This window comes from Carassius gibelio, chromosome A3, assembly GCF_023724105.1.
Source record: "Carassius gibelio isolate Cgi1373 ecotype wild population from Czech Republic chromosome A3, carGib1.2-hapl.c, whole genome shotgun sequence".
Classification (NCBI taxonomy): domain Eukaryota; kingdom Metazoa; phylum Chordata; class Actinopteri; order Cypriniformes; family Cyprinidae; genus Carassius; species Carassius gibelio.
Genome location: NC_068373.1, coordinates 22146816 through 22169258, shown reverse-complemented (window position 1 = coordinate 22169258; position 22443 = coordinate 22146816). Strand labels below are relative to the sequence as shown.

The window sequence follows — 22443 nt, the reverse complement described above, 5'->3', positions numbered from 1 at the left end:
TGAGGTAGCAAACAGGATATAGATCTGTAATTTGGATTTGAATTTAGAAAGAAATAACAATGGAATTGTGAGCAAGCTCTTAAATGGCTCATTAAATGCATTTTCAGATCTATATACTATTTTAGGCATTGTACCCTACTGGTACAATTTTACTTCATAAAATGTGCAACACACATCTGCAGACATCCCAACCTGCAAAAAGTCATTTCATGGAGGTATCCCGAAGACCCCCCACACACACACACAAAAAAGGGAAGGAAATACATCTCAGCTGTAGTCACCTTCTCCGTGAGATCTGAATGGGAGAACTTCCCTGCGCTTAGCCTCCCTAACATGTTGTGGTCCCTAAAAGATATAGCATAAAATATTATTTCTGTAAGCTATAGGCCTATGTAACTATTCGTTAATTATGTAGATTACTTTTACTATTTATATAATCTGCTTATACAATTTATGTAAACTGCTTTTATTTATTTTCCATTGCACCTTTAAACAGGTCTAAAGAGTTTGTTGTTTTCATGTAGCCTTGGCAACTAGCCTGAATAATATGCAGATGAAATGAAACTTGTCAACTCACCTCAAACATTCCTTTTGCAATCATTTAACCTGCCATGGGCAATGCTTGAGCAAGACTGTCATTATGTTTTACATCTATGAGACAGGGGTACACTTTCGTGTAGTCTGCCATAAAATGTGTCTTATACTTAATTTTTTTGTTTTTTTTTTTTTTGTGGCACTTTCCCTCTGCCATGGTGCTCCTGTTTCTAGATAGACATAACTGATTAATTTTGTTCGGGAGAAGAGATAAAAGTCCGCCCACACTGACAATTGATTGGTTAATTTGCAGAAACAGGCCAATCATGATGCTCTCTGTCTTACATGCGCTTCGCACACACGCACATTAGCACACACACGCAAGGTCTCTCGCTCCCTCTCCCTCTCCACCATGCGCGCGCTACACGGTTTGAAACAAAGTATCTGTTTCGAATGCGCGCTTTTGCTCGCTCGGTCTAGATTCCGGGAGATTTTAACTCATTTGCGGGTCTCAGTTTTCTATATGCGGAAGACTCCCGGAACTTTCGGGAGACTTGGGATGTCTGCATCTGAATATTTGGGATGAACTGTTCTGGAACAGTGTTATAAATACAACTTAACCACTGATTTCTAGTTGCGTCCTCTTTTGGAATTAGTTTCGCTTTCACAATGAAACACACAGCTTCTCCACAACATGGCACCAGCAGCAATAGCGAGAAAAAAAATACGCCTTTTTTCTTTGCGTGAACATTTGGGCATCGTTAGGCCAATCTATCCACATCATGATGTAGACATGTGAGGGCGTGTTTGAATGAGGCATTTTAGGAGGGTGTGTTTGACTCTTAACTTCTATAAAGAATATCTCTTAAAATTTAAGACTTTCGTTTTTGCAACTTTACGGATCTTCTTTAGGCACCAAGAGCTTGTAACGCTCCAAAGAGAAAGGAGAAATTTAAATAGCATCAATTAACCCTTTGAGGTATGAAACTTCCACTATGTTTTATTGTAGCATAACCTCTTATATGGGTAAATATCAAGAACATGTTGACATTTCATGACCCCTTTAAAATTGTGAACGTTTCCCACCGCTGCTGTGATTTAGTCTGACAGTTCTGCTGACGGGTCCTGGGTGGTGAGATAGTTACAGTAGACAGTGTATCTGCGTCCTCTATGAGGCGTGAAGGTCCAACCACCTGCACTTTGCTAAGACTGATGTTCTCATCACAGAGTGTTGAACCCTCAGGGCTCTGTAGAAGAGCACAGTAGAATAGCGGCTCCGTTCAGTCTAACCGGATTTCAAGCAGCAGCAATTGCTACTCACATGGGATTCTCCAGTACTGCTTTGAATAGTTTTGTATGTGTAGAATTCAGTTTATGATGCAGATCCAGAAGATTTATAGATGTTCTCAAGGTATTTTCACTGCCAGTTTTTTGTATTTTAGAGCCATTGCATGTGCTGGAAAACAGTCCAGTTCAGAGGATAATATCATTGCTCAGAAGTTGTTTTTTCACAGCTAAGGAGACCCAAATGAGTTCTCAGTTATTTTGGTAAACCTTTACTCTGATGTTTCAATAATAATTTTGTGGGCGTACAGTATAAAGAGCTTAAATTGTTTACTAACTGCTCAGTCTGCAGTCAAGTCAATATGAACTGAAATATTTGTCATGAATTTCTTACAGGGCAAATGTTTTTCATCATTATTTACTTGATCTAAGAATAATTTCACAGTGTATGAGACCAGGGTCTTAGAATTTATAATAGGCTCCATGATTAGAAGTTAAAATTCATAGTTCAGAAATGTTTTTATCAGTCACTCTAGAGCTCTTATTTAACCATAATCATCTATGCAATTAGACATATCTATTTAAAAGTGTATTTTTGATCAAATAAAAGCAGCCCTGGTAAGCAGAGGACACTTCTTTCGCATTAAAAAATCTTCCAACCCCAAACATTTGAAGATGTAAATCTACCACACAATATATCACTGGCTCAGATCATTTGGTTTAGGAAGAATCTAATGAGAAATATTTGAGTTCAAATTGAATCCTATGACTTGATTGCAGACTTTTCACAGTGTGTCACAGTGGCATATCCACAGGTGTGCCAGGGTGTGCCTGTGCCACCCAGAGTGGCAGCTGGCACACCTAAAAATAGATGTAGATGTTTACTAAACTTGGGCTATTGTTGTTTACTTAGAATATATAATATATATATATATATATATATATATATATATATATATATATATATATATATATATATATATATATATATATATATATATATATATATATATATATATATATATATATATATATATATATAATTATTAAATTAACCCTTTCGCGCGTAAGTTACAAATATTTTAACTGACTCCTTGTTTCCATGGCGACGCGTCATTATTGTCACGTTACACACCGCAGCCACTAACAGATGTATCGCTATTCATTTTATTTAGTTTTTCATTTTTTATTAAAATATATACACAAACTTGCTTACCAAGTCAACTATCTGATATTCCGATTCTTCGTTTAAAAACCTTTATAAATTATCTTGATCTATAACGAGATGAGCTCTCTATAGTCCTGTCAGCCGGATTTAACGTACAGCACTTGAATTCCCCAGTTTCTCCCGAAATACATGAAGAATAGAGTACACTTTATTGTTCTGCTATGTCTGATATATGAATAAAACACGTTGGCAAATTACATTTGATTAGATAGTTTTTGCTGCTTCCATAGACATCGGTGTATTTTACAGACTACCAATGTATTGTTTTACTAGTGATTATGTATATTTACATGTATGAAACCTAAAATAAACATCATGTGGTTGAAAGCACTGCATATTATTAATTGTGATTAATGACAAGCGCTGAGTGCGTCCGTCTCTGGCTCAGCGTCAGCCAACGCGCGAAAGCTGTATGAATCTGGCAGATCTGTGACGTCACTGAACATTCTAAATCATACTCTCAGGGGCACAGAAATAAGAATCATATATATGGTGCAATAATGCTAAAAATGTTAAAATGTAATTTACATTTTAAATTATTTTTGTTAAAATATATCTGCCGAAATTTGGACTGCCAACCAATCAGCAAACAGCAGCTGACTGTGAACCCAGCAGTCTATGAAATAAACAGATAATTTTTGATTGCACATTGCTAGCTAGCAATATGTCGCAGATCTCCTTTCTTAATTTTTTTTAAGCAAAAAACCTTGGCTTGATGAACAACAGGACACAAGGCCTTAATGTTACACCTGATGAGGATGTTTCTCCCTCCCTGGGCCCTACATCAACAAACAGTGTTGCCAGATTGGAAATGTCCAAGTATCGTACCAGAAGTTCAAAATTATCGTATTTGGAAGAAAATTATTACATTTAACAATTAATTGCATTTTGACACGACCTGCAAATTACCACTAGGAGTATGGTTGGATGGAACAGTGTGACAAAAATACTATCCCATAATTTTGCACAGTAATCTGACAATAAATGTGGCACAACCAGATTTTCATTTGCACACCCAGAGTCTCTTTTCTGGCTACACTACTGGTGTGTCACATTAAGATCTCTCACACACTCAAGATTCCTGTGGTCTTTTGTCAGGAAAAAGCGTAGTTGCTCAAAAGTCCCTCCCTTTCATTTCTTTGCAGTCTAGTAGGAACAATTGAAATATTAAAGAAAAACAAATTTGTTATTCCCTTTCCTAATTACAGTTTTCTTTTAAATCATAACAAAGAGCATTTCAAAAGTGCTTAATGTGTGGTGAAAACATTTGAGTTTATCTATAGCCATCTCATTAGGTTGTGCATCGAGAACAACAGAAAAAGTCATCACTGCTCTGCATGCTCGCCAAAGCGAAATGTCACCCAGACCAGGAAGCAGCTGTGCACTCCCAGAGGATGCTCCGTCTGGCTTGAAGACCCAGACTGTTCTGGTCTACAGCACACATGGCCTCTGCTGGACTATAGAGACTCAGGCTATTAATGAGGAATGGGCAGAGGATAAAGTGGAGCTAGGAAGTATCCCTGCAGACTCTATTACCATTTATTTATGTAGTTTGTTTAAGAGTGGAGTATAGTCTTCCATAACAACACATGCCCTGAGTTGTTAATGGAAGCATTTATACTAAAGTTTGCAAGAGATTCTGTATGTTTTGAAGGAGTTTGGAGCCAAATGCAAGCAAAAACATGAGAAACAAAATGTGAATGGAAATTATAGCTCATGCAGATCATGTTTTTATTTTATTTTTATTTATTTTTATCTGTGTCCACTGTGAACATATTCCATGTAACATAACAAGTTATGCAGCTCATCTGTAATGAATGCTGCACTTTGTGGTAAAATCAGTCTAACTGAAGTGAGTCAGGCTGGACAAACAGCATGTCTATGTTATATTAATGAGCCCAGTCTCTGTTGGTTTACCCAGAACTTTACCTAAAGCGGGTCTAGCCTCTGTATCATGCTGGCTTTGGTTATATACACTCTTGGCCTTTGCCATTTTGTTGCTTTAAATGTCACAGACTTGGGAGAATGGGTCGCAGGATGGAGTCCATTTCTTTTGCCCATTAAAGTCATCAGTCATTCCATTTCACATTTTGCCCTGATGGATTTCTGATATTCATTTCATGGACATTTGAGTTTGGTAGGTAAAGTTTTTTTTTTTTGTTTGTTTTTTTTTTTTGAAGATAGAGGAAAGTGCCTATAATTTTGGCTCTGTTCTTTTTTTCATGTTCAGTTGGAGACTGAGCCATGGAGGAATTTCATTGCTTTTAGATCATCCCAGTATTCCCGAGTGAGCCCTCCACTGGTCTTTTTTTTTTTTGGGGGGGGGAGATATCACAAATTACAGTGAAAAATGACAATGTAAAAAAAATAAAATAAATTAAAATAGTAATAATAATATATGTAGAATAGCAATAATATGTTTGTAAACCCTTTAAAGATTTCTTGATTGTTGCATTGATACTGATAATGTTTTTTTTTTTTTTTTTTTTTTTTGCCGTAAAATTAATGATCTTTATCGAACATACAATTATAGAGAAACAGTCTAAATTCATAACATACAAACAGTTTATTTTGAGTTTGACTGATCATTGACGAGACAGGCTGAAAAAAGTAAGTGAACCTCTGTACACAAATCCTGGTTACTGGCAAACCTGCTTTTATCAAGGAAGGTTTGTTTGTGTAAACCATGCCTCCATTCCAAAGGCTTTCATTTTTTTTATTTGTTTAGGCAGATAGTGTTTGTATAATTTAATTTAATTAAGGTCAGACCACATTTTATAAGTAATCAATGCAGAACTCCAGCTATTTTCATAAACATATTCTTGACACTCACTCTAAAGATCAGCACATGCACAGATGGTTTTGGTGATTGTGATTTTGACAATGTGATTTTGGAAATTGCAGGAAATCAGATTCATCTAAGTGATAGATTTTCTCATGGGGTTTTCTTTAGTTTGATGCATTTCCTAAGCAGTATTGCTTCAAAAGAAATATGAATTCCGTAGCTTATTATTGAAACGGATAATGATGAATACTTGAATATACTTGAATACTTGAAAAGTGTGAGAAGTAGCAGAAGTTCGTCATTCTTTGAATAAGTTTAGTAAAGGTCCGTTCATTTCCTGGTTTTATGAAGCCCTCCCTCAGAAATATGCGATGAGATTGGTTAGCTGGTCCAATGTGTTGTGATTCGCTATATTCACTATATTCGCCTCCCACCCCTTACCTTAGCGACATGTGCTTCGGTTGTATTGTAAACAATGACATCATCTGTATTGCTTACAATTTTGAGCCCGATTGGGAAGTAGAGAATATTAGTGAAGAGGATCGCGCAGAACCTGTGCAAGCATGGCTCTTAATGGTATGTTTTTTGTTTGTTGTTGTCTCATACTTTTAGATTTGTAAATGCTACTGCTGACGTTAGCTTTTATACTACATATGGTTTTATCCTGATTAAACTTTAATACATTACAGCAACAGCATGCGCATCCATGTTTAATGCTTCTCATAGCTATGTGAAAAATATCTGTCTGTCTATAAACATGAAGTATATAATTGGAACACAGTTTATTGGAGCTGAAGAGCTGATGATCTGAATGAGAAAGAGAGAGAGATGCAGAGCAGGGGGATGCAAAGAAAAGTATTAAGAACCACTGTTTTAGAACACTGATTTTGAAAATGTATTAATCCATTAGATTCATTAAAAGACAGAATAATGATTCATATATCAACAGATGTTTTCTTGCACCCCTAGTTTTGAAGGCATGGCCCCACCCCCTTTTTGCATGTGTTCCCTGGGGCGATGTTTATGTAAATTTCAGGGTTTTGTTATGTCACAACCCTAACCCTAACCCTAACTCAAACAGGAATAGTACACACTAACGTTAAAAAAGTTAAATAGCAATCAACCTCCTCTTTAAGAAAATTAGAAATGTAAGCAAAAGGCACAGAGCTTGAATCTCATTATTTATCCAAAACACATTAGTTTAAGTAATACTGTATGTGAGAATATAGTGTGATGATTTGTGTAAAAATTATTTAAATTGTGCTCCATGTTTTCATTTTTGGGTGAACTATCCCTTTAGGGACCATAAGCGAATTCCAGTCCCTGTACCACAGTTGCCTTATTCTTTCTGTTTGTATGGGAAGCATCTGTTCAGAGAAATTCAGGATCAATATCAATGGCTGTTCCAACCCAAACTATGATCATGTTACCACATAGCACCATTACTGACGTGAGAGGCTCTGGCCACATCCTGACAGGTTTTTCAGTCCAACCAATTTCGCATCAATCCAATAGCTCATGCCAAGCCACTCTCAACACATGGATGTCTGTGCTCTTCCTCAGGCACCCCTGAAAACAAAGTGAATTTCTGTAACCCAGTCTGCCAGCAGGCACTAATGGCATATGCAGAGCGAGAGTCATTAATATGTGTGGATGAACGTAGAACAGAACGATGAGAGGGCTCAAATTTGTGGAAAGGGAGGCAGTAATGCTTGGCATAATGTTTAGTTTTGGATAGAAATGTGCATTGTTGGTAAACCACTGTTAAGTCCAAACACAAACCCAGCCAACACTGAATAACAATTCCATATGAACCCTCCCTCAGGCCTCATTCAGATTCAGACAAAACAAATTTTAACACTGGCTACTCTGTGACTCTGTCCTGATGTCAAGATGGCACTGGCTTTCTGAAATGGATCAAAAATGGATTTATTCAAACACGTTTGATTGTAGGCAATGCAGTTGTTTGACTTTTATCTCTCATTTTTATGAAATAAATTGAACCGCTGTAAAATTTATTTTAAAAACCCATCTAATTCTCAGATCTAAACTTCACTTCGGGTCATTTATGACTTTTTACTAGTCGGTGGGTCATTGTTTACTTTGTGTAAATTACTCAACATAATGTACAACATACATTTCTGTTTTTACAGGCTCTACTTTGACAGATAATGTGTGAGTGGAAAGTTTCCGCACAACTGAGATTATATGGGTGAGAAACAAGTGTGGATATCACCATATTTGTTACTTGTGTTGTCATTTTAAATGCAAAAATACACACTCGCTTATAGTTTCTATAAGCCTCTGGCTACCACTTACTTAGTTTCAGGGTGGTAGGCATGAATTGAAGCTTGTATGTGAAGACTCAGACCATCTAAGCTGCCCGCAGTTTGTTTGTCCTTTGCGAATGCAGTCCCCTCTGGGATCACTTTATTTTCACTTTTGTGTAATTCCAAAAATAAATTTGCCTTTTATAGTTTACTTTACAAAATGAATGTAATACAGATGCACTGGGAGAGTTTGTAGACAGAATTTTTCCTTCAGCTATTACCATGTATGGAACAAGGACAACTGAAATCATGTGATCCAAAACTAGTTGACACAGTCAACAAAACAGTTAGTGGCAGAAGTAAAGTTTTCTAACTGCACATGCATATTTTATAATTTACAAATCTGAATTTAAAGATTGATTTAAAGGATTAATTTAAGGATTACATTTAATTTGGTAATTGTGTAGATGACAAAATATTATATGAAAATATGTATGACAGTGTTGCTAATATTCAGTGCACCTAAATCAGATTAAAGTTATTTGCACGATCATTCGAAAGTCAATAAGATATTATATTATTACTTTAAAGAAATTACCATTTTAATTCAGCAAAATCTAAATAAATCTAAACAAATTAAATAGATCAAAAGTGCCATAAAGAGTTAAATACAAAGTAAAAAAAAAAGATTTATATTTCAAATAAACATTGTTCTTTTGAACTTAAAAATATTATGCACAATATTGCTGTTCCACTGTATTTTTCATCAAATTAATGCCTTGGTGTGCATAAAAAGTCTTCTTTCAGAAACCTCAAATATGTGAATAGTACAAACCTGATTCCAAAAAAGTTGGGCCACTGTACAAATTGTTAATAAAAACAGAATGCAATGATGTGGAAGTTTCAAATTTCGATATTTTATTCAGAATGCAACATAGATGACATATCAAATGTTTAAACTGAGAAAATGTAGAATTTTAAGGGAAAAATAAGTTGATTTAAAATTTCATGGCATCAACACATCTCTAAAAAGTTGGTACAAGGCTATGTTTACCACTTTGTGGCATTCCCTCCCCTTTTTATAACAGTCTGCAAACGTCTGGGGACTGAGGAGACAAGTTGCTCAAGTTTAGGAATAGGAATGTTGTCCCATTCTTGTCTTAGGTCTTCTTCGTTGCATCTTCCTCTTTATGATGAGCCAAATGATTTATATGGGTGAAAGATCTGGACTGCAGGCTGGCCATTTCAGTACCCGGCTCCTTCTACACAGCCATGATGTTGTAATTGATGCAGTATGTGGTGTCGCATTGACATGTTGGAAAATGCAAGATCTTCCCTGAAAGAGATGATGTCTGGATGGGAGCATATGTTGTTCTAGAACTTGGATATACCTTTCAGCATTGATTGTGCCTTTCCAGATGTGTAAGCTGCCCATGCCACACGTACTCATGCAACCCCATACCACCAGAGATTCAGGCTTCTGAACTGAGCACTGATAACAACTTGGGTTGCCCTTGTCCTCTTTAGTCCGGATGACATGGCTTCCCAGTTTTCCAAAAAGAACTTAAACTTTTGATTTGTCTGACCACAGAACAGTTTTCTGCACTTCTGGATCATGTTTAGATAAGGCTTCTTTTTTGACCTATGTAGTTTTAGCTGGTAACAGTGAATGGCACAGTGGATCTTGTTCACCGACAATGCTTTCTGAAAGTATTCCTGAGCCCATGTTGTGATTTCCATTACAGTAGCATTCCTGTATGTGATGCAGTGCCGTCTATGGGCCCGGAGATTCTCTGAATCTTTGGATGATATTATGCACTTAAACTCTTTGCAATTTTTCTCTGGGAAATTCCTTTCTGATATTGCATGCTTAAGGTCGCCTGAATTAAGAAAAACAGTTTGGAATCTTACCTAATTTAAAGACAGATATAGATAAATAGAAATGGTTTGTATCAGGTGTGTAAAATTTGTGTGGTGATTTTTCTTTTTTTTGTGCTCTTCACACTCTGACACACCAAAACAAACAGATTTTTGCTGCTTGTCTAAACAGAAACACCTAGTGTGTGATGTTGCAAAAAGTAAACTAAGTACATGGGTTCATTGAGTAATAAAAAGACAATCCGCACACTCACACACAAAAAAAAAAACACTTGCGTTACATACTGACAAGCACTAGCGGACAGAGAGCGCACGGCTGGAAATATGTTGCATCAAACAGATGAAAACCAGACAAAAATATTTGCGTTTTTTAAATGCTCATAGGGAACTGAAGTAGCTATCCTGCTCCAAGTCACACATGCTTCGTTTTCAGTGCATATGAAGTCTGTGTGAGTTACGTATGTGGAGCAGAAGCAGCACGGACTCATTGTGCTTTCACACAGGACACCTTTGCAGTCCGCTACTGATCTGCGGCTGTTTCGTCCACAAACACAACATTTGTTCATTATTCTGGTTTCAAATCATGTAAACAAACAAACAAAAAACACCTTTTTCAGCATTGTGACTCTCTCATCACAGTACAGTAAAAATCTTTCATAGACATAGTTTAATCTCAATAAGTATAAACAACCTATCATTCATGTATTTGACTTCTAGGTTTTAAGGGGTAGTGAGTGGATTATATCACTTACCTGGGTCCATGGAACTCACGAGGAAGTGGCCAGAAAAGCGTGAGGAAGGAACTCATCCCTGAAATGTGAGCTCTTAGCTTGAGAGCAGGGATCACATCTCTCACTGCTAGACCGCACCCAGTGTAACCCCAAGACTGAAGAAACAGCTCTTTCATAGAGAATTTGGGTACCGCTGGACCTTTAGACTGAAGCGGAGGTTTGCCCTCATTTAATTGCAAGTTTGGTCTTCATATGCAGGGTGGAGGCAGCCTGTCTAATTACAAGTTAGTCTAAGCAGCGAAAGCTGACATATGCTCAAAGGCCAAGTACATGAAACATGCATGATTCCCCCAGGTGACAGTGTTTTGCAGCACTGCAATCCCACTCTCCTCCACTCTCCTCACTCTCAAGTGGCCCCACTATCAAGGGTAGTGAGGGTGGAGGAGGCTGGGAGGCAGCTTTGGGCAGTAAAAAGGTGCCTTTCAAAACTTTGTTACCTCCCCTGCACATTCGACCGAGGAATTAATCCAAAGGGGTGACGCTGAGCTAAGCCTTTATCCTTCAGAGGACATTGGCACACCCTGCGATTGAAGAGATCGAAATCGGATCCTAACTAACTTTAAAGGGAACCGTACATCCTATGCTAAAATGTCTTGTCCCTGGGCTAATCTTTTAAATGTCTGACTTCAGTCATATTAACATAGACACCAGCTCGCAGGTCTAAAAAAGACAAACCAAATAGAGAAAAGGTCATCTGATTGAGAAGTTGACCTCTGACCTTTAAGTGTCATTGATGGATCTGATTGATTGGTACTGAAGCCTCCATTACCTCGAGCGTCATTCTGCTCTCCATTCACCACAGAATATATCCACCTGCTGAGTTTCCTGCTCTGCACCTGCCCGTAACAGGGGGGCACTCGTGTCAGCAGCTGCCATTCTGGACAGCAGGATATCTGTATGCACAGGCCAGCTGAAACCAGGGAGCGGCACGGGCAGAGGATTAAACCATCAAAAGAGCAGTGTCCCATGATGAAGAGGTCTATCATCCTGTCACTTGCCTGTCCTGTCACTGTCCTATCAGTCGCCATAGAAAAATATGGGCCGAGAGCAGGCGAGGCGGGGGCATGGTTATCGTGAACACAATTTTTTTTTTCACCTCAGAGTAGAAGCGCTGAGCTTCAGCAAATAATAGGAGCTGTCTAGAGGCTAAAGGCTTATGTTTTTTGAAAATGTCCAAGTACACCACCCTATTGACTGTTGATATACTATTTTACATTGGCCCGGTTGCCTATCACACAAGAATGTAGACACCATGGACAATATATACAAAAAAACTCTTTGTAATTGGGTTGCATGGGAAATTTTCTCCACTAACATATTCTAGAATTATTTGAATTTTACTCAGATGAGGAGCCTAGATTGATTGCAGTGTGGCAGTTTAGTGGCAGGGAACTGGCAATTAAAAGAAATGGAATATGATTATGTTGGCTTCGGTTCAGAGACATAAATAAAAATTAGGGCTAACCACCAATAAAATAAAACAAAAGAAAATGGAATGAAATTCCTTGCATCATATGCTTGCTGATTAATTAGTCTCCTATGTCAATATTTGCTGAGAAGTACCCATAAATTAAAATAATTTAAGACACTGCATTTTTGTGGCAGACAAGTAAATTGTTAATCAAACAAACAGTGGCTTTAGAAATCAATATATTATTTGTTGTATTTGCATGTCGTTGAAAATTAGTTCACAGCAAATTATTTTTTTATTTGACTGACAAGATCTGCATTTAAATTGCTACAATGGTATAAAAAAATATTATTATGGAGTATATGCACAAGTAAATTAAAGTTTGAATGTTACATTTTAGCAGTTTTTTTCCTAATTGTTAATTGTACATGCAGAGTATGACAATTGTCTTTCTCAGTCTGATGAAACTAACAATATTTATCAAAACAAATCACTTGAATGTCATGAATGTAATTTTTCAGTGTCAAACAGAGAATCTTGCTAGCTTGTAGTCTCAAGGGGGACATGTACATATGCTTGTTATGTGTACACACATATTTCTATAAATAACCACATTGCTGGTTTCCTTGTCCAACTCTTGTATCTCAATCACTAGTTGCTGTGATGATATTATCAGCTCCTGTGAACAAAAACAACAAGCATGGACGCCGTATAGGGGGGAAAAGTTAGGACAATTCCAAGGGCCCCTGACTGACAATGGGCCCAAAAAATAAGTAAAAACTAATTAAAAATTTGTATTATATGATACACTATATAAAACATCATTGAGTATATTTTAAATACTAATAAAATGAATGATGTCTTTGATTTTTCTTATTTTGGCAATAAAAGTTAAATATCATAGACTACCAAAATGCAAACTAGTGATCTGAAACAATGGCCTCAGCACCCAAAGGGGCAGGGATGAGGTGACCAGACGTCCCATTTTTTTCCTGGGAGTCACAATTGGTTGTAGATTAACTTAAAGGTACTGAAGGCTGGATAGGTGGAATCACCCTGATAGAAGTGTTCTCTCGTGCGCACGCTCCACTCCCTCAGTTGTCACATACAGAGCGATCAGTTCTCAGCGCTCAAATACACACACTTTTTCAAATGTATTCCTTGATTCAAATTTCTCATAAGCTTGATTTGGTCTAAAGAGAGAAGAATTAATGATTATTTTAATTTGAAAACTACATATAAATTAGCTACCACTGTGTTAATGTCTTAGCATCATTCCAGGGAGGCCTTTCACCCTGTTACAACTTGATGAACCACTGAAACAATTTTGGAAACATTATTTTAAAGTAAAAAATGTTACATAGTGTTGCTTTAAGGACATTTTTATGGTGGCTTTAAATCTTGCATCAAATAGTGAACTGCATACTGTATGCAGACTTGCATTTACAAATCACCAGCATGTGCTAGTAGTAGTATTGAACTACAAGCAGCAAGACAGTTGCAAGCCTTTGATTAAAATTATGTAAAGCTTTTGATGGGACAGTTAGGTCCTACAGATGTGGTGACAACAGCTTCGCAGAGGGGGCCCAATTAGATTTTTTTTGTCATGGGGCCCAAAATTCCTGGCAGCGCCCCTGACAACAAGATATGGGAAAATATAATTTATATTGTGTTTGTCATATATTCAGAGCAGAAATAGCAAAAGTTAACACATTCTTCACTTAGAAGTACAGATACTCATGTTCAAAAAGACTGGTAAAAGTTGAAGTACTGACTACAATTTTTTCTCAAGTTAAAATAAAAAGTATGGGCTATTACATGTAGTTAAGTAAAGAGTAAGCATTACTACCTGTTTTAGTGTCATGCTGGTAACTGGACCACACATTATATTAATACATTAAAACAAAAACAAAAACTCACAATTTAAATTTTGTTAGCTAATTAATGTATTCAGGCTGAACAACCATATTTATTTATTTTTCCCCAGGGTGCTTATTTCTTATTATGATTTTATACAAAATTGTATTGTATTATTCTTGCACTTGTATAAAATATACAATTTTGTTTTCTTTGAATAAAAAAAAATGCAGATAAAGGTGTTTTTCCTGATAAATCATCTTTACAATAAATATACAGTTGCGACAAAATGTGGTTTATCTGTCTTCTTCAGACCATTTCTGGTATTTTTATAAGAATATAATGTATTTGTAATGCAGAGTTAATCGACTTCTATCCCTTAACAGAATACTATAATAATATGATTTTTGCTTTATTATCTGATATGAAACCATGTCAGATCACAAAAGGAAGTTATTTCAAAGACCTATCTGATGTTGAAGTGAATTTGGACTAAATACATTAATTAAAGAAATTATCTTGCAAATTGTCAATTTTACCATTTTGACAAAAGGTTTGTAAACAGACTCACACACATTGCAAAATTGTATTGCACGTCTGCTACTGTGGTAAATTTATTAATCGTTCAGACTGATTTTTTCATAGCATGCGTGATGTGTCGCACTGTACAGCTCTGGAAACGCCTATAATTTCTCAGTAATGTTAACATATCTACGTCCTTCTCTTTCTACCATAACATCAGACATTCTCTTTGCTCCCTTCTGCCTTGCTCCGTGGTAACTTCAGCAACTAGCCTACATCTGTGGCTGTGATAGCAGGGAAATAATAGACCAATGTGGGGTTTTGTTTTCTGTATTACATTAGGTTGAAAAAGGTGAGTAACTTACTAATGTAATGAGCCTGGTCTGAAAATGTAAGAAGTAGAAAGTACAGATATTTGTGTAAAAAATGTAAGGAGTGCAAGTAAAAAAATATCAGAAAATAAACAGTGAAGTAAAGTTATACTTCAATAAAATTATACTTCAATACTCTGATTCAGGGTGCTATAAAAGACTAAGACAATGAATCAAAATGCTTTTATTTAGCTTTTTATAAATGAGCAAAAAAATAAATAAATAATTAAAAAAAAAGAAAACCCTAATGTAATAATTACATATTTTGAATTACATGTTATATTATTAGAATAACAATTGAAGTGTTAACAATTGAATTTTAACAACTGAAAATCTAAATGGAAAAAAAAAGAAAATAAGTTAAATAACAACAAGTTAGACCTTCTGATTTGGCATCACATTATTTTGCTTTCATGGAAGCAGCAATCATGCTGCATGAACTCCACAGATTTGTGTAAAATCTAATGATCATGTTTTCCAACATGATTTGAGCTGATCCAAAGAGGATCTTGAGCTTCAATAGAAGAACATCTGACAGTCAGTACAGTCACATGGTCAATGTAACAATGCTGATTACTGATTATTCTTCTTTCTGTCATTTTTCATTAACATTAACTTTTATTTCCTAAAACTATTTATTTGGTTTAAATGGGATTTTAAATCCCAGATTTCCATTGTTTACTCAGATTTTTGGATTCCTCTAAATTCTTAAAATTCAGTTGAGCGATGATTAACAAAAATTTAATAAGATGCACAAGATGTAATTTGTGCTGTACACTGTAGTGTGATCTTACACACTGAAAAACCAACGCATCATTTGGGGGAAACCCAGATTCCCCCATAAAAATACCATATTTTATCCACTGCCTTCCATAGAGAGCTTTATGGACCATGTCCATCTATGCACTTGAGAAATGCTTCTGTCCTCTTCAGTGAAAGCCCTTCTTGCATAATTGACTCGCTTAAAATCAGTGTGCTCCCTCTCTGAATGTAAACGTGGCTTTCACAGGGCAAGTAGCTGCTGAAGTTACGGCTTACAGTGGGTCAACCAGACAGGGTAATTAGAAAGAGTTTTAGTGCAGTGGAAATCTCTGTAAAGAATTCCATATTGTGCAAGTTTTTAAAATATTCCTCCAGTGAGTGAAGAGGCTTTTAGGAGCTTTCACCAGCTTCAAGGAGACACTGAATGACTTTAATATTGTTCTGCCATTGTTGAGTTCTTTTCTAACACAGTCTATGGTTGTAATATAGCATAGTTGTATTTATATTAGGTGGAAATTGTAGGTAACATGCATTATTTGACATTGCGGTGATACCAATAGAGGACAAAGCGGTCTTTAGTTAATGGACAGTATATTGTTCCTTTACAGTAATAAAGCAAAAGTAATAAAGCAAAAAAATAATAATTAATAGCACTCAGGTTATTGCAAAATACAAATGCACATGCACACACACATAAAACACACACAGCAAGTGCCTTTATGTCCATGGCAGTGGAAAGAAATGCCTTTGCTTTCAAACCAGTTCCCATCCTCTCTTGACTCACAAAATGATTTGTGATACAGCCAACATTGCTTAGAGCTGTCTCAATGTGGTTTCAAAGACTGCCTAGGATGACTGTGAAGTGAACTGAAGCTCCCTCTTGTCTCTGCCACCTCAGGGAATGTACCTTCTCTTTGTGAGGGCAGTGTCTTTAAAATAAATACTATTCTCATTTGATTTCCTTCTGAAGAAAAGGCTTGCATAAGACTTTAGTGTTTAGTAATTGGTCAGGTTTTTTTGGTCCAAAATGAGTATTTCCTATAAATCAAGTATATAAGATTAAATGCAAATCTTCCAAACTCTGCAATATGGATGCATTTGATTTTTATAAACTAGTCTCCAGAGCCACTGGTTGTTTCAAATGTACATTTACATTAAGCCATTTTGCAGACGCTTTTATCCAGAGCGTCTTACAATCAGTTTTCACTTGAACATTTTAAAGGACGAAATGTAATTGATCCGTTTTACCCACCAAGTATTGTTTCTGCTCATTTTGATGGTCTCAGAGTTAATGGAGGGAGAACTGGGACGCTTTTGCTTTCTTTTATCTGTCAGGAGGAAATTGGCCAATGGTTTCTGATAATAGCAATATGTCACAGAAACTGAAGGGAAGTGAAATTGTGTACAAAAAAAATTGATGGTCAGATAACAAAGTTAGTCTTTTACCTTTCACAGGTCCACAGACATATGAGTAAGACATCAGGGAAATACATACAATGAAATATATGAATTATTCCTTTGAGCTTGCACACAAACATAGCATGCTGCTTGTATAGTATGGAACATGTCATAACTGCTGTCGCAAGTTGAACTGTATTTCGAATATTGCTTTTTTAATTTAAAAACTTTGTGAGCATCAGTCAATGCTTCCTTTTTTTTCTTTTCTTATCCAGGGTGTACCTCTGGGCCTATAAATGAGACTAAAATGGTGGAAGAGAAGAAAAGACAAGAGGATGAAAGCCATCTACAATGCTCTACCCTGGGGAAATAAGCACAGGCCATTTTGAATTGGTGAAAGACTAAGTCCCAGCTCAAGCACTCCACTGGTGTGAAAACTTCTCCATTGGAGACTTAACCTGCAAATGTATTAGTTATGGTCAGCGGGTTTAATAAGGGGCTGACATATTAGTGCAGAACACCCCAACTCATGTGAAATAATTCTCTGGACCAGAGACTGGAAGTTTTTATCCCTTGGCTGAAGGGAAAGGGTTTATTACCCTGTTAAATACTGTGAGGCTCCATCCAGCCTAGTTCAGACTCAAGTGGCACCCCAAGCTGCTACCAACTGGCATTGCTCATGGCTTCCAGGAGGGCATTAGGAGCTAGTAATGGAGGTATGGTGAAGAGTGCCTTCTTCTGGTCTTTGGCCATAATCTATCTGACTCACATAAGTGGAGTGAGGGGGGATTGCTGGCTCATAGAAGGTGAAAAGGGCTTTGTGTGGCTGGCAATTTGCAGCCAAAACCAGCCACCCTATGAGGCCATCCCTCAGCATATCAACAGCACCATAGTGGACCTTCGATTGAATGAGAACAAGATCAAGAGCATCCACTACTCTGCCCTTAGCCGCTTTACCAACCTCACATACCTGAATATGACCAAGAATGAGATTAATTACATTGAGGATGGTGCTTTTTCAGCCCAGTTCAACTTGCAGGTTCTCCAGTTGGGTTTTAATAAGTTACGTAACTTAACTGAAGGGATTCTCAGGGGTTTGGGAAAGCTGCAGTACCTCTACCTCCAGGCCAACCTGATTGAGACTGTGACACCCAATGCCTTCTGGGAGTGCCCAAACATAGAAAACATCGACCTTTCTATGAATCGCATCCAGGTGCTTGATGGGTCCACCTTCACCAGCCTGACAAAGCTGACCACCTGTGAACTCTACACCAATCCTTTCAACTGCTCCTGTGAGCTCTTGGGGTTTGTCAAGTGGCTCTCTGTCTTTCCCAACAGGACAAGTGAACGGATGGTGTGCGATTCTCCTGCAGGAGTCTCGGGCTACAGTCTCTTAAGTCAGAATCCAAACAATCCCACATACCGGAATGCTCTGCATATGCTGTCCACTGTGTGCACGGAGGACTACACGACTCCGTACATCCCTGTGCCTACTGAGACCACCACTTACCCTCCAGACTCTACACCATGTGGGCTGGAAGACTGTCCCTCAGGGACTGAGCCAGAGGAAATCAGCATCAGTCCCACGTACATTGACTTAGATGTGAAACCAATCATGAAACTAAAGCAAGTGTCTCACACGAATGCATTAATCACTGTTCAGATCCCTTACCCCTACAAGAAGATGTACATCCTTGTCCTGTACAATAACAGCTTCTTCACTGTTATACAGAATCTGAAGCGACAGAAGGAGGACATTGAACTGAAAAACCTGAAACCCCACACCGATTACACCTACTGTGTGGCTTCCATAAGAAACTCGTTGCGTTTCAATCATACTTGTTTAACACTATCCACAGGGCGTAGGAATGGAAAAGAGCCAGAAACTAGTAAATCATCAGCCACTCACTACATAATGACTATCATAGGATGTCTTTTTGGTATGGTAATTGTTTTAGGGATAGTGTACTATTGCTTGCGAAAAAAGAGACAACAAGATGAAAAGCACAAAAAGGCAGGAAGCTTAAAGAAGAACATAATTGAGCTTAAATATGGTGGTGAGCTAGAGGGTAGGACGATATCAAGGCTGTCTCAAAAGCAAATTATGGCTGGGGAGAACATGACCCGCATGCCCTATCTACCTTCCGGCAGTGGAATGGAGCAATACAAACTTCAAGACATTAGTGACACTCCAAAAATGGCCAAAGGAAATTACATGGAAGTGAGAACTGGGGAGCACCTAGATCGAAGGGAATGTGAGATGTCTATGCCTGGCAACAGTCAAGGCTCAGTTCCCGAGATATCGACAATCGCAAAGGAAGTAGACAAGGTCAACCAGATTATTACCAATTGTATAGATGCTCTGAAATCAGAGTCCACCTCCTTCCAAGGGGTGAAATCTGGTGCTGTTTCAACAGCTGAACCTCAACTGGTAATGATCTCAGAACAGCCTCAGAGCAAGTCTGGCTTCCTGTCACCTGTCTACAAGGACAGCTACCACCACTCTTTACAAAGACATCACACATCAGATGCTTCTCCGAAGCGTCCAAGTACAGCAACTGGTGGTCCACTGCGGAGTCCAAGGCCTTATCGCTCAGAGGGGCCCTACAAGTCAGAGTCAAAGTATATTGAGAAAACTTCACCCACAGGGGAGACTATTTTGGCTATTACACCCACAGCTGCGATACTAAGGGCAGAGGCGGAGAAGATCCGTCAATATAGTGAGCATCGGCACTCCTACCCCGACGCCCACCAGATTGAAGAGTTGGAAGAACCAGATAGTCGGAAAACGTCCATTTTGGAGCCCCTGACACGGCCTCGTGCCAGAGACTTGGCTTACTCGCAGCTCTCTCCCCAATACCACAATCTCAGTTACTCGTCTAGTCCTGAGTACTACAGCAAACCATCACACAGCATCTGGGAGCGCTTTAAACTCCATCGCAAGCGACACAAAAATGAGGAGTACATGGCTGCAGGTCATGCTCTGAGGAAAAAAGTGCAGTTTGCTAAGGATGAAGATCTTCATGACATTCTAGATTACTGGAAGGGAGTGTCAGCCCAACAAAAATCTTAATCTACTCAAGTGTCCGTCTGTGTCTTTTTGAAGAACCACAATGAACAGGACCAGAAGGAATCCTTAATCTAGTGAAATCACATTCTAATGGATAAATATTAAACTACAGTGAATTTCAATTTAGGGAAAAAGGTTTGTGTACCAAAATTAAAATATGTTACTTAAAGCAACAAAGGAAGAATATATTGCAAATATAAAATATATATGTTGAAATGGATTTTTAGTATTTGATTACCGCATGGCCAAGTCCTGTGACAGTGGATTTGCTGTTGTGTACTGTGAGACTAAAAAGAATCCAACAGTGACAGACAATTTTTGAAATCTTACTATTTCTTCTGCAGGACCACTGTAATTTATGGACCATTTTTCTCCCAATATTTGAGTTTGTTCTAAATACAAATGAACTATGTACAGATACTGTTTCTATATTTGCAACGTTCGCTGTTAAAAATGGAGAAAAATATCTATAATGTGTATGATTCAGGTTTAGACCATGGATTTTGGAGTTAGCTCCTGTGATATTATCTGTCCTTAAATGAATGTTTACCGTCCTGATGGATAAACATTGCACTGGTCAATGAAATGGCATATTTTCTTTTAGGCCACAGTTTACGCTACCCTGCTTTGCCAATTTTTAATACATAACACTAATCGGACCGCACAATATTACACCAAGGCTGATATAATGTTATATTTGTGTATCATAATCACAAAGTGAATCCGTTTGTTTGGGATGGTTTAGAAACATCTGCATACATGATTGCAGTGTCAAAGTGGAACAAAATGAAAAAGTAGAGCATTTTAATACACATTTAGTAGTTATGTCTGATATGTTTACCAGTAAAGCACTCCACAAAACATGCACTTCTGCTTTGACCTTACGATGCCTAATAGTAGTGAGGGGTTATCTGATCATTAACCAAAGTGCTTGGGTGGCAGCTCATTACACATTTATCTGCAGATGTTTCCACCAATCTCGAGCCAACAGCCCTATGGATGAATGTATCACATACATAAAGCAGCCTTTTCAGCTGCAGTTCCTTTGTTGTTGTTGTTGTTGTTTTTACAATCACATAATTCCCATTTTTCATGCATTATGCTGAGTTTTGATATTCATACTTCTTTTCAGTTTCATGCATTTGGCATATCTGTCAACAATATTTAATCAATCAGAAGAAACAAAAATGTTTATAAACCTAAGGGTATTGTTTTAGGCTTTTCTACTGTTTGGCGGGTAAAAATGCTTTTGTAAATGTTGAATGCCACTGCACGGACCCTGTGGCCATCACTACTGATCTGCCATTTAGGGAAATGCAGGAAGTAACTGGGTTGTCCAATATCTTTCTTTCTTTTTTTTCCCTTTTTTTTTCTTTTCAACAGCCTTAAACTTCTGGATATATCTGTATAACTGTGTTTTTCTTTAATTGTTGATGTTTTTGAAAAGTCTTCATCTGTTGTTGTTGTTTTTTTGTTTTTAAGAAAGTACATTTCAGTAGACTTCAACAGCTGTCAGGTTTATACTTAATCTAGCAAGTAACCTACATGTTTTTATAATGCATAGTGTAGCACTCCTGTAACTCATTCAATTTAGAAATGTTGAGAAATCTGTGAATGGAGGGCATCAGATACAAACAAGAGCACAATGTGTGTTATTTTGTATTTCTTAAAACTATGTTACCTGCTTTCAGACGAAGTACTGTGAAATAAAGGAAAGGGTGCACCCATACTGTCACAATCCTTATGATAACATTTCCCTGGAGTCCTGTTTTTTTTTTTTTTTTTTTTTTGGTTATATTTATCCTCAAACTAGAATATAATGTTATGCACCAAATATTCTCACCCTATGTCACATATGATTAATTCACCTACTGACTAGAGGAAATTATAATACATAATGAACTTTAAAGATCTTCATGACTGGTAACACACATATTCAGAGTATTGCCTGGTCAGAGACATGATTAATTGCATTTATTTATTTTTTGTATTGTGTCATTTTAATGTTTTTATTAATCACGCTAAAATAGCAAGTCAAATTATCAGCCCAAAAACTGACTTTTACACCTTTTTTGTAATGTTACCGAGTGAAAATGAGGGGCTAAAACAGGATTCAATTACAATATCCTTCATGTGTGAAATTCACTGTTCCATGTTGAGAAACTGATTATTAACTGTTTGCATTAGATCAATCCAAAGAGCCACTTACTGCTTGGCCTTATATTATGAGATGATGTTTGGTATTAGTAAAATATCTGAACTCTTTTGAATGCTGACTGTCT

The 22443-nt window shown here is 37.3% G+C and overlaps 1 protein-coding gene across 1 annotated transcript in view; it reads left to right on the top strand.

Moving 5' to 3' along the window:
- Positions 1-21913, top strand: part of LOC127952156 (protein ELFN1-like) — a 92186-nt gene extending 70273 nt beyond the window's left edge. Inside the window, exon 3 of the mRNA XM_052550519.1 lies at positions 17367-21913. Coding sequence (XP_052406479.1) covers positions 17771-20164 — 2394 coding nt within the window. The 5' untranslated portion in view covers positions 17367-17770 and the 3' untranslated portion in view covers positions 20165-21913. The remainder of the gene's footprint in view (positions 1-17366) is intronic.
- The last annotated feature ends 530 nt before the right edge of the window (positions 21914-22443 follow it).